Source organism: Rhincodon typus, chromosome 9 (genome assembly GCF_021869965.1).
Source record: "Rhincodon typus isolate 14 chromosome 9, sRhiTyp1.1, whole genome shotgun sequence".
Lineage (NCBI taxonomy): Eukaryota > Metazoa > Chordata > Chondrichthyes > Orectolobiformes > Rhincodontidae > Rhincodon > Rhincodon typus.
In genome coordinates this window covers 14,752,149-14,763,998 of record NC_063340.1, presented here as the reverse complement: position 1 = coordinate 14,763,998, position 11,850 = coordinate 14,752,149, and the positions used below count along the sequence as shown (strand labels likewise).

At 44.0% G+C, this 11,850-nt stretch overlaps 1 protein-coding gene across 2 annotated transcripts in view; it reads left to right on the top strand.

Moving 5' to 3' along the window:
- The window catches only part of taf5l (TAF5-like RNA polymerase II, p300/CBP-associated factor (PCAF)-associated factor), a 28,250-nt gene that overhangs the window by 330 nt on the left and 16,070 nt on the right, over window positions 1-11,850 (top strand). Inside the window, exons 1-3 of one of the 2 annotated variants that reach the window (XM_020526984.2) lie at window positions 154-410; window positions 698-842; window positions 9,387-9,491. In XM_020526984.2, the coding sequence (XP_020382573.1) occupies window positions 408-410; window positions 698-842; window positions 9,387-9,491 (253 nt within the window). In that variant the 5' untranslated portion in view covers window positions 154-407. Of the gene's footprint in view, window positions 1-153; window positions 411-697; window positions 843-9,386; window positions 9,492-11,850 lie in introns of those variants that run through there. The other variant, XM_020526992.2, reaches the window with a different exon arrangement.

The window sequence follows — 11,850 nt, the reverse complement described above, 5'->3', positions numbered from 1 at the left end:
TTCGGGCCTAAAGGAGGCAGGCTCGGGTAAAGACCCTCCCCCAACCCCACCGGGAAACTTACTGTCTGCCCCACCCCCCCCCACACACCTTTCCAGAAACACCTCCCGTCCCCATCTCCTGCCCCCCCACACCCCGCCCGTCCCCATCTCCTGCTCCCCACACTCCCCTCCCGTCCCCCACCTTCATTTGTCTCCCTATCCCAAACCCATCTCCTCCCACTCCCCATCTCTCCTTTTCTCCTAATCATTCCGCAAGACTACCTCGCACCCCAGCCGCAATCATCTCCCTTCACCACCCACACCCTTGCACAGTGGCAGAAAAGTACTGTTTCAGTTGAGGCTACGTTTTCAAACAAAAAGTTTTGTTTTGAGAGTATGAGCAGCTCAGGATATTGGTGACCGAAGAAATGGTAATTATGTCATAGTAGCCTAGACAATGTCACTGGCACAAAAGATACTTTAACAAAACGTAAATTACTGTGGATGCTGAAAATCTAAAACAAACACAGAAAGCGCTGTTGAAACTCAGCAGATTTGGCAGCATCTGTGGAGAGAGGAGCAGAGTTAACATTACAAAACATTAACCCTGTTTCCCTCTCCACTGATGCTGCCAGATCTGCTGAATTTCAACAGCATTTTCCATGTTAGTTATAAACGATACTGTTCTTCATTGATGTCATTTTGTGTTGATGATTAGACCATGAAGCGTGTACGTACAGAACAGATTCAGACAGCAGTGGCTCTCTACCTCCGAAGAAGACAATATGTTGACTCTGATGGAGCCCTGAAGCAAGGACCCAAGTTTTCTCAAACTGCAGAAGAAATGGCAACTAACTTAACAGGTATATCAAAGATCAAATTGAGCAAAAACATGAATCATTGCATCTATTTTATGGATCAGGTGTCAGCAACAAGCTAGACAGAGTAAAGCTCCTCATTTAATATGTTGATAGGGTGAAATTAAGTGAATGTAAAGAGGCCAGGTAAAGTGTACACTGGTTGGGAACATCGGAAATAAGTGCAGAATTAGACTGTATGTCTCCTCGAACCTGCTCCAACATCAAAAAGATCAAAGCTGATCCTTTACCTCAATTACATTTTCCTGCACTATCTCCACACCACACCCCATCCCTCGATGTCTTTAATGCCTAAAAATCTATCAATCAATTCCTGTCAATGACTGAGCCTCCATAGCTCTCTGGTATAGGAAATTCAAATAATTACAAAAGACCTGTTTCACTGCTGTAAAACTCTTACGTCTTGTAACCATCTCCCATCTTTAAGGCAAGGTCTGGAGGGAGGAGTAGCAATTGGACCAGTTTACCTTGGTTCAAGATACGGGGCGGCATGGTGGCACAGTGGTTAACACTGCTGCCTCACAGTGCCAGGGACCCAGGTTCAGTTCCACCCTTGGGCAACTGTCTGTGTAGAGTTTGCGCATTCTCCTCGTGTCTGAGTGAGTTTCCTCCGGTTTCCAGAGTAGTTTGTGCAGCCAGGCGGGTGATTTCAGAAGGCTATGCTGCACGTAGGCAGGGTTTGGGATATTGTTCAAGGCAGGAGAGGAACTTGGGGAGTAGGATCCAGGTGTTGTGACCCATGTAATCCTGCTTTGCCACTGACGTTTGCACCAGTCTCCATAAACGTTACCATTCGCACCATTAAAATGAAACTAAACTCAAAGCTGTAAACTTTTACAGTGAGCACATTCTGTAAAATGAAAACCTGTCAACAACACGAGTAGAATGCTTAGAGAGTGTGAGGAGGCAGGCACCAAATTTAAGAGCTGAGTCTCGAGGGCAATGATTTCTGGAGTGTTACCTAAGCCACGTGCTAATTGTCAGAGAAAACATAAGATGTGTGAAATGAACACATGACTCAAAGATGTCAGTTCCAGTTCATGAGGCACTGGGCCTGTACTGCTGGGGCGATCTGCACCTGAACCACTGGAATCAGTGTTGTAGCAAACCATAGAACTAGGGAAGTAGAGACTGATTTTAAACTAAACAATGTGGGTGAGGGATCAAGCTTCGGTAGACGTTGCAAATGATGGGGTAGAGCCACAGCAAGAGAGCAAATAGTAATATAAGAAAGACAAAATAAACCTAAACATACACCAACAGTCAAGGGTGGATGTCACTAAGATGCAAACTAGGTTAAACCAAAGGGTCTGTAACTGAATGCATGTAACCTTCATAACAAATTCACTGCACACGTTGAAGTGAATAAATATAATCTGATAGACATTAGAGATTTGGTTGCACACTGACAAGTTTTGGGTCTTGAATATTCAGGGATATATAGCATTCAACAAGAATACGAAGATAGGTAATGACGGAAGGGTAGCACTGTTAATCAAGGAATGTCACTGAAGCAGTTGTTTGAGATGACCTTGGTTCAGGAGATCAGAATGTAGAATTGATTTAGATGGAAATGAGAAAGAATACTACAGAGTGAGAATGGGGAGTTGATGAAATTGCAGATGAAGTGTTCAAATATTTTGCTTCTGTCTTCACTATAGAGGATACAAAAAGCATTCCAGTAATAGCTGTGAATCAGAAGTTGGAAGGGAGAAAGGTACTTAGTGAAATTAGAATCATTAGGGAAGGACTGCTGAGCAGACTGATGGAGGTATGGGCTAACACTCTTGCCTAGATTAGTCTTCGTTCTAGACTCTTGCAAAACGATGACTAATGAGATAATAGGTGTGTTTGTTTAATTTTCCAAAATTTACGAGATTCTAGAAAGTAGCAAATATAACTCCTCTACTCAAGAAGGGAGGGAGGCAACGATAATAAACTATAGGTCAATTAGCTTGCCGTCTGTCATGGGGCAAGTGTTAGAATTGATCCTTAAGGAGGTTGTAGCTAGACACTTAGAGAAATGCAAGGTAATCAGGAGGAATCATCATGGTTTTGTGAAAGACAAATAATATTTTACCAATTTATTGGATTTTTTTGCGGGGGTAATGTGCAGTGGATAAAAGGGAGATGTGGACATAAAGGACTTGAATTTCCAGAAGTCATTTGACAAGGTGCCACACAATATATTATCATGCAAAGTAGAAGGTCATGGTGTAGGGGATAAAGTCATAGCATGGACGGAAGATTGGCTAGCTGACAGAACACAGAGTATGTATAAATGATGCTTGGCCCAATTGGCAAGATGTAACAAATGGAATCCCATAGACCTCTGTGCTGGAGCTCTAGTCTTTTTTCATAATTGCAGCCAACATTCTTTAAATGCCCTGATGAATGCAAGATAAAATGCATTGATAAACTGTGGGCTTTTGTTTTCAAAAGTACTCATTTTGTACTTTTAAACAATAGTTATCTCTAAATTGTCAGACTGTTTGCTTGGCAGCTAGTTCTGGATTAGAAATTGATCCTTAACTAAATATTAAGAAGACAAATTGATTAAACTCAGGACCACCGCCCACAAACCCTGTTCTCTAGCCATTACCCTGGTAAATGTGACTAATCCAGGCAATTTGCAACCTTGCTGTCAAACCCCAGGATGAGTTTCTCACCACATTTCAGTTCAGTTATTAAGAAAGTCTCTTTCTGTCTCCACCTCACTTCAGCTGATCTGCTAAAATCCTTAATTATGCCTCTGATATCCCTAGACTTAACTATTCTAAAGCACTCCTTGCTATCTCATGAGTTCTACCTTGCACAATGCTGTGCTTTTCAGATCTAAACATGCACCGTGTCCCATTTGCCTTGTAGCTGGAACTCACTAACCTCCACTGACTACTAGTTACTCCAATTTTAGAATTCTCTTTCATGTTTTCAGATATCTTTTGTGGCCTGTGTCCACCCTATCTCTGCAGTCTCTTCTGGCTGCATCACTCTCTGAGATCTCTGCACTCATCCATTTCTAGTCTCTTGAGCGTCACAGTTTTAATCACTCCACCATTGACTGTTGCATTTCAACTGCCAAGACCCTAAGCTCTAAGACTTGCTTCCTCAATCTCTGACTGACTTTCTTTTTTTTTAAGACCCTTCTTACAGACCTACATCTTTGACCAAAATCTTGGCTATCTGCCCTAGTTGCTTTATTTTTGAACTCAGTGATGAATTTTGTTTACTGACTCTCGTGTGAAATGCCTTGGATTGTTTTGTTATGTGCTCTGTACAAATCTAAGTTATTGCTTTTTTTATGATTATCCAGTATCTTTTACATTCACCCCATCATTTGATAGCGTGCATGAAAAGAGATGGGAACCGGTTTTACTGCGTCTTTGTAGAAGTGTGACAAGAAGCCTAAATCTCAGTAAGGCATGTCACGAATAGCTATTGTGCACATGCTTGTGGGAGGGCGACATCTGTTTGACAAATTCTTGTGATTCCACTAAATTGCAGGTCTCTTAGCAGTAGAATGATAGGCACACAGGATGGTGGGGGGGGGTGGGGGGGTGTGAGTGAAGATGTTTGGAAAATGTTAATTAACTTGTGATAACCAAATCACGATAATTTATCAACACCAGCAGTTCGAATTGAACAGTTGCAACTCCCAAAGAAATGATAATGAGATCTCTTTAAAGTGGGCAATGATTTTTAAAAGCATGATTTCTATTTGAAATTGTGTTGAGAAGTCAAGTTTGATTTTAATGTGGTCCATAGTTCTAATTTTAATTGAGCGGTTGAAAAAGAGTTAATGCTGTGAAATGCAATGTAATATATAGTGCAAAGTGAGTGGTATTTTAAATATTGTAATTATATATACTTCCATTATGAACTAGGGAAATGGTTTTATGTCGCTAGGCTTCAAAAGCAAGCATAAGTTGTGATCAAAGATTTTTAATAGAATTGAATTGGTTAATGTGCAAGTGGATGCTGCATTTGGATTGCATGCATTGGTCAGATCAGATTTAAATCTACCCCATTCTCTTGGGATAGAAATTTCTTTGCACCCTGTTCCCACTGCCCATGAATAAAAATCGCTAAAATAGACAGTGAAGCTAAAAATGGCCATGGAATAGCATTAAACACAAAGTAGGAAAAAGGGTTTTGGCATATTTGTCTAAATGTATATGTTGCTACTTGTACAAACCCCAACAAATTACAGTGGATCCAGAGTCATGAATCCAAATTGGATCATGGTATGTTGATTCTCTAAATCTGGTCATTTGTGAAACAGCAATGGTTTACTACATTTCTTCACGGAAGGGATCCTGCCACCTCCAGCTGATCTGATAGTCTGTATGTGAGCCAGTTCCCCACAATGTGGTGGAATCATAATCCTACAAGTACAGGTATGGAATAAATATAGCCTTGCCATTGTCTCCCATATTCCAGAAACAGGCAATTCTAGTACTGAGCAAAAACCATTATGCATTATGGCATTTAAGATATTTCTCTGCCAAGTAGAATGTTGGACTATTGCAAAAGATTGCATGAGTATATTCTGGGAACATTTAACTGTTCCAGTAATATGACTTTTGCTTTGCCGAATCTACATATTGAAGGTTTCAAAACACATTTTTGACAACGGAGCATACCAAATAGTGTGTTGTATTGGATCAGACCACCACCACCATCACCACCCCTGCACCCCCATTCCCCACCTGCAGCATATCTACCAAGGAGATAGCCTAAACTCTAACTTTTATCTTATTTATAGGCAAGTGTAAGGTGCTGTGTTCCAGATCTAATTTGATTGGTCACGCTACTCAGCTTTAGCAAAATGCACTTTATTCTTACATCCAGTTAAAATGCAAACACAAGAAATAAAAATAGGATCAGAGATAGTAGGAACTGCAGATGCTGGAGAATCCGAGACAACAAGGTGCAGGGCTGGATGAACACAGCAGGCCAAGCAGCATCATAGGAGCAGAGAGGTTGACGTTTCGGGCCTAGACCCTTCATCAGAAAAGGCGGAGGGGAAGGGGGTTCTGAAATAAATAGGGAGAGAGTGGGAGGCGGATAGAAGAGAGGATAGGTGGAGAGGAAACAAACAGGTCGAAGAGGCGGGGATGGAGCCAGTAAAGGTGAGTGTAGGTAGGGAGTTAGGAAGGGGATAGGTCAGTCCAGGGAGGACGGACAGGTCAAGGGGGCGGGATGAGGTTGGTCGGTAGGAGATGGAGGTGCGGCTTGAGGTGGGAGGAGGGGATAGGTGGGAGGAAGAACAGGTTAGGGAGGCAGGGACGAGCTGGACTGGTTTTGGGATGCGGTAGGGGGAGGGGAGATTTTGAAACTTGTGAAATCCACATTGATACCATTGGGCTACAGGGTTCCCAAGCGGAATATGAGTTGCTGTTCCTGCAACCTTCGGGTGGCATCGTTGTGGCACTGCAGGAGGCCCAGGATGGACATGTCGTCTGAGGAATGGGAGGCCTCCTATCCTCCCTCGACCTCTTCATCTCCAACTGCCGTCGAGACATCAATCGCCTCAACCTCTCCACCCCTCTCACCCACTCCAACCTCTCCCCCGCAGAACGTGCAGCCCTCCACTCCCTCCGCTCCAATCCCAACCTCACCATAAAACCCGCGGACAAGGGAGGCGCAGTTGTAGTATGGCGCACTGACCTCTACATCGCCGAGGCCAGACGCCAACTCTCCGACACCACCTCCTACCGCCCCCTTGATCATGACCCAACCCCTGAGCACCAAGCCATCATCTCCCAAACCATCCACAACCTCATCACCTCAGGTGACCTCCCACCCACGGCCTCCAACCTCATCGTTCCCCAACCTCGCACTGCCCGTTTCTATCTCCTTCCCAAAATCCACAAACCTGAATGCCCTGGTCGACCCATTGTCTCCGCCTGCTCCTGCCCCACCAAACTGATCTCCAACTATCTCGACTCCATTTTCTCCCCCTTGGTCCAGGAACTCCCTACCTATGTCCGTGACACCACCCACGCCCTCCACCTCCTCCAGAACTTCCAATTCCCCGGTCCCCAACACCTCATCTTTACCATGGACATCCAGTCCCTCTACACCTGCATTCCCCATGCAGATGGTCTTAAGGCCCTCCGCTTCTTCCTGTCCCGCAGGCCCGACCAGTCCCCCTCCACTGATACCCTCATCCGCTTAGCCGAACTCGTCCTCACACTCAACAACTTCTCTTTCAATTCCTCCCACTTCCTACAGACAAAGGGGGTAGCCATGGGTACCCGCATGGGCCCAAGCTACGCCTGCCTCTTTGTAGGTTACGTGGAACAATCCCTCTTCCGTACCTACACCGGCCCTAAACCCCACCTCTTCCTCCGTTACATTGATGACTGTATCGGCGCCACCTCGTGCTCCCACGAGGAGCTCGAACAGTTCATCCACTTCACTAACACCTTCCACCCCAACCTTAAGTTTACCTGGACCATCTCTAACACCTCTCTCCCCTTCCTGGACCTCTGTCTCCATATCGGGCAACCACCTAGAAACCGATATTCATTTCAAGCCCACCGACTCCCACAGCTACCTAGAATACTCCTCCTCCCACCCACCTTCCTGCAAAAATGCTATCCCCTATTCCCAATTCCTTCGCCTCCGCCGCATCTGCTCCCAGGATGAGGCATTCCACTCCCGTACATCTCAGTTGTCCTCGTTTTTCAAGGACCGTACCTTCCCCCCCTCGGTGGTCGAGAACGCCCTCAACCGTGTCTCCCACATCTCCCGCACCTCATCCCTCACAACCCGTCCACGCAATAAGAACCAAAAAAGAATCCCCCTTGTCCTCACGTACCACCCCACCAACCTCCGGATCCAATGCATCATCCTCCGACACTTCCCGCCATCTGCAATCCAACCCCACCACCAAAGACATCTTTCCCTCCCCACCGTTATCTGCTTTCCGGAGGGACAACTCTCTCTGTGACTCCCTTGTCCGCTCCACACTCCCCTCCAGCTCCACCACACCCGGCACTTTTCCCTGCAACCGCAGGAAGTCCTACACCTGCCCCCATACCTCCTCCCTCACCCCTATCCCAGGCCCCAAGAAGACTTTCCACATCAAGCAGATGTTCACCTGCACATCTGCCAATGTGGTATACTGCATCCGCTGTACCCGGTGTGGCTTCCTCTACATCGGGGAAACCAAGCGGAGGATCGGGGACCGCTTTGCAGAACACCTACGCTCGGTTCGCAATAAACAACTGCACCTCCCAGTCGCGAACCATTTCAACTCCCCCTCCCATTCCTCAGACGACATGTCCATCCTGGGCCTCCTGCAGTGCCACAACGATGCCACCCGAAGGTTGCAGGAACAGCAACTCATATTCCGCTTGGGAACCCTGCAGTCCAATGGTATCAATGTGGATTTCACAAGTTTCAAAATCTCCCCTCCCCCTACCGCATCCCAAAACCAGTCCAGCTCGTCCCTGCCTCCCTAACCTGTTCTTCCTCCCACCTATCCCCTCCTCCCACCTCAAGCCGCACCTCCATCTCCTACCGACCAACCTCATCCCACCCCCTTGACCTGACCGTCCTCCTTGGACTGACCTATCCCCTTCCTAACTCCCTACCTACACTCACCTTTACTGGCTCCATCCCCGCCTCTTTGACCTGTTTGTTTCCTCTCCACCTATCCTCTCTTCTATCCCTCTTCTATCCGCCTCCCACTCTCTCTCTATTTATTTCAGAACCCCCTTCCCCTCCGCCTTTTCAAATAAAAATAGGTATAACTTTAACTGTTTTGGAAAACTTAAGAGAATGATAGGTTATTTAACTATTAAACCGTAATTGTTCCAATACATAATGGCCCATAAACACACCCTAGGCAAAGGCAAATTCAGTAAAACAGATTGCTGCCAGAATTGCATGTGAGAGAGGGAGATAAAGGGGAAAAAATACACCCCTTAAAGCTATTGTATCATCACAGTGCACAGCTTTTGTATATACGCAGTTAGCACAAAGTTTATTTGTAACTTTTCATATCTAGAACCATCTCCAAGGCCAGTGCCAGGATTTGCAAGAATACATACAAATAATACAGTGACCCAAATGTCTCAACAACCTGAATGTGTTTATTTTCTAAGGCAGTTTACTGGCACGCACCAGGTAAAACTTCCATTCAAGCAGGGTTGTTCTTAATCCAGCTGCAGTCTGTGAAAAACCTGCTGAATGAAGGGGGATATACATATTTTTAGGGAGAGATACGTGTATGGTAGCATAAAGTTTGATGTAATGAAATCCCTGTTGATAGCTGGAATTGATGGTACTTTGAAAGAATTGTGCATTGTGCCTTGAAATTGCCTTTGTCACTTTTCAGTCAAAGTATTTAATTATAGTTTCGTCTGCATACCAGTTGAATTGCCCTTGTCTTTTTTTATTAGTGATCTCAGCTTGTCAGCGCAGTTATTTTCAAATGGAAATTTCATGGCTAGATGCAGTTTGATTGCACATGCCAGGTCTTTGCTGATTGCATTCATTTTATATTTTCAAAAACAGTTCAGGCAGAGTCTGGTTCTCCCAATGTGGTGTCTGCAGCGCCCTGTCAAGCTGATCCTAATCAATATGAAATACAGTTTGCACGGCTGAAAATCTTCCTTTTTGGTAAGTTCAGACAGAAGCAGAATATATTTAGTCATGATGTTTAATTTATATAAAGTGGTTCATGCACCGAGTTTGTGCATCTTGCTTTCTGCATAATACTGTTTCTGAAATTGATGGATCCGATTACAAATCTGCAACTTAGGTGTCATCATTTACCTTTTATTAAAAAACGCACAATATATGAAATTTGTCTCTTTTCAGAAAATAGTTAAAAACCACCTCAGCCATGCTGGGATCAGAAGAAATATTTTCCATTAGAGCTGACTTAACTGTGCAGTTACACCCATTTAAACTTCATAACCCAGGTTCAGAACATAATCACAGGCTTGTGAGGCATGGTAGCACAGTGGATTATAGGATTTGTAATCTGGAGGCTTTGATTAATGATTCAGAGACATGAGTTCAACTTCCATGGTCGCAATTAAGAAATTCATTTAATTAAATAAATCTGTTAAAAGCAGTAATGGTGACCAGATTGTTGTAAAAGCTCATCTGGTCCTCCAATGTCCTTTCCAGGAAGATTATCTCCTGTCCTTACTCAGTCGAACCTGCACATTATGCACAGCAATGTGGTCGACTCTTGTGGTTTCCTCTGAAAAGATCTGGCAACCACTTGGTTGCATTCAAGCAGGTGGCTCACCATCACCTTTTTAAAGGATAATTAGGATTGGAGATAACTGCTGAACTTCCCAATGATACAATGAATCAGTAATGATGTTTAAGAGACAAAAGAACTGCAGATGCTGGAATCCAAGGTAGACAGACAAGAGGCTGGAAGAACACAGCAGGCCAGGCAGCATCTGGAGGAAAGGAGCAATCAACGTTTCAGCTCTGAAGAAGGGTAATACCTGAAACATTGACTGCTCCTTTCCTCCAGATGCTGTCTGGCCTGCTGTGTTTTTCCAGCCTCATCAATGTTTAAGAACTGCCTTAAATAACTAAGATACAGGTGTTGTATGTGTAGGAAGATAAGATGATATGTTGTCTGTTTAGCTATTTAAGGGTCTAGGTGAACAAAGTTTTTTTTCTTCTAAGTATACCCAGTAATTTGTTCCTCTCAAATCATGCTTTCCTTTTTGAGAAGTGTCATGTAGAAAGAGAAAATCACTTCCTTCTATTGAAATTGAAGTTCTTTTCACTGGTGCCTTGGGAATGAGAAATACATTCAGCTGCTTTTAACTCACTGAATGTACCCACTGTCAGATGCATGTGCAGTTTTATCTGTAATTGGTCTCACTATTCACAGCGGTGTGGCTGTGATTAGATGAAAATGGGAAAGCGTAGCAATGAAGATGAATAGAGATGAAGATGAATGTCCTAACACAACTGGGAGATGTAGCAACAAATACAATGAGACTTTCACAAGATTTGAATAATCTTTTCACTTGTGAAGAATGATGATTGTATACTCTACAGCATATGGAGAGTAAATTAGTCCATGCTCAAGAGCTGATGAGCACTTTAAGCTTTTAATTGTTGATTTGAGTTCCAGGAAACACTTCATTTTGATTCACTTCATTGAATACAGAAAATGGTATTAGTGCAATCACTCCAGTTCTCTCAGATGAAAGTGGTTAAAGAGAGTATCAAAGATATTGGCATTTCTATTGTTACTGCTAATTCTGTTCTAGGTTACCATATGCCATTTTAGTGAACTTACTAATCACTGTAAGGCTGTTAACATGGTTTGACAGATTGGCATTTTCCAACATTTTAGAGATAACAGGAGGCTGCCAACCAGTGTTTCTTCTAAAGCTGTATGCAATCATACTGGGCTTGTTCCAGGTTAAATACCTCTCACCTGCAGCTCTGCAAATAATTTTAAAGGGTGTGTGTAAAAAGAAAACTGGCTGCCTCCAAGTTTTGAAAGGAGCTTTGGTGTTGTTTCTGATACTTGCCATAATGAAGCCAGGCATTGCCTTTCATCCATTGCGGAAACCTCTGCAATTTAGTTTTGGTTCACCAGAAATGAGCCTTGCCAATTGGGGGCTCACCATTCTTTTGATCAGAACTAAGCCATCATAAGATAGTGTCAGCACAAGAGAAGGTCATTCAGCCAGTCATGTTTGTACCAGCTGTCTGCAAGAGCACTTTTGCTAGACCCACCCAATTTCAGTTTTTTTCCCATTAACTCTGTATCTTTTTTGTCTTCAAATGCTTATCTTGTTCCCTTTTGAAAGTCTGTACCAACTATGTCTCCACCACGCTCTGAGCAATGCATTCCAGGCTTAAACAGTCACTGCTAAAAAGTCATTTCAGAGATAGTAGGAACTGCAGATGCTGGAGAATCTGAGATAACAAGGTGTAGAGCTGGATGAACACAGCAGGCCAAGCAGCATCAGAGGAGCAGGAAAGCGGA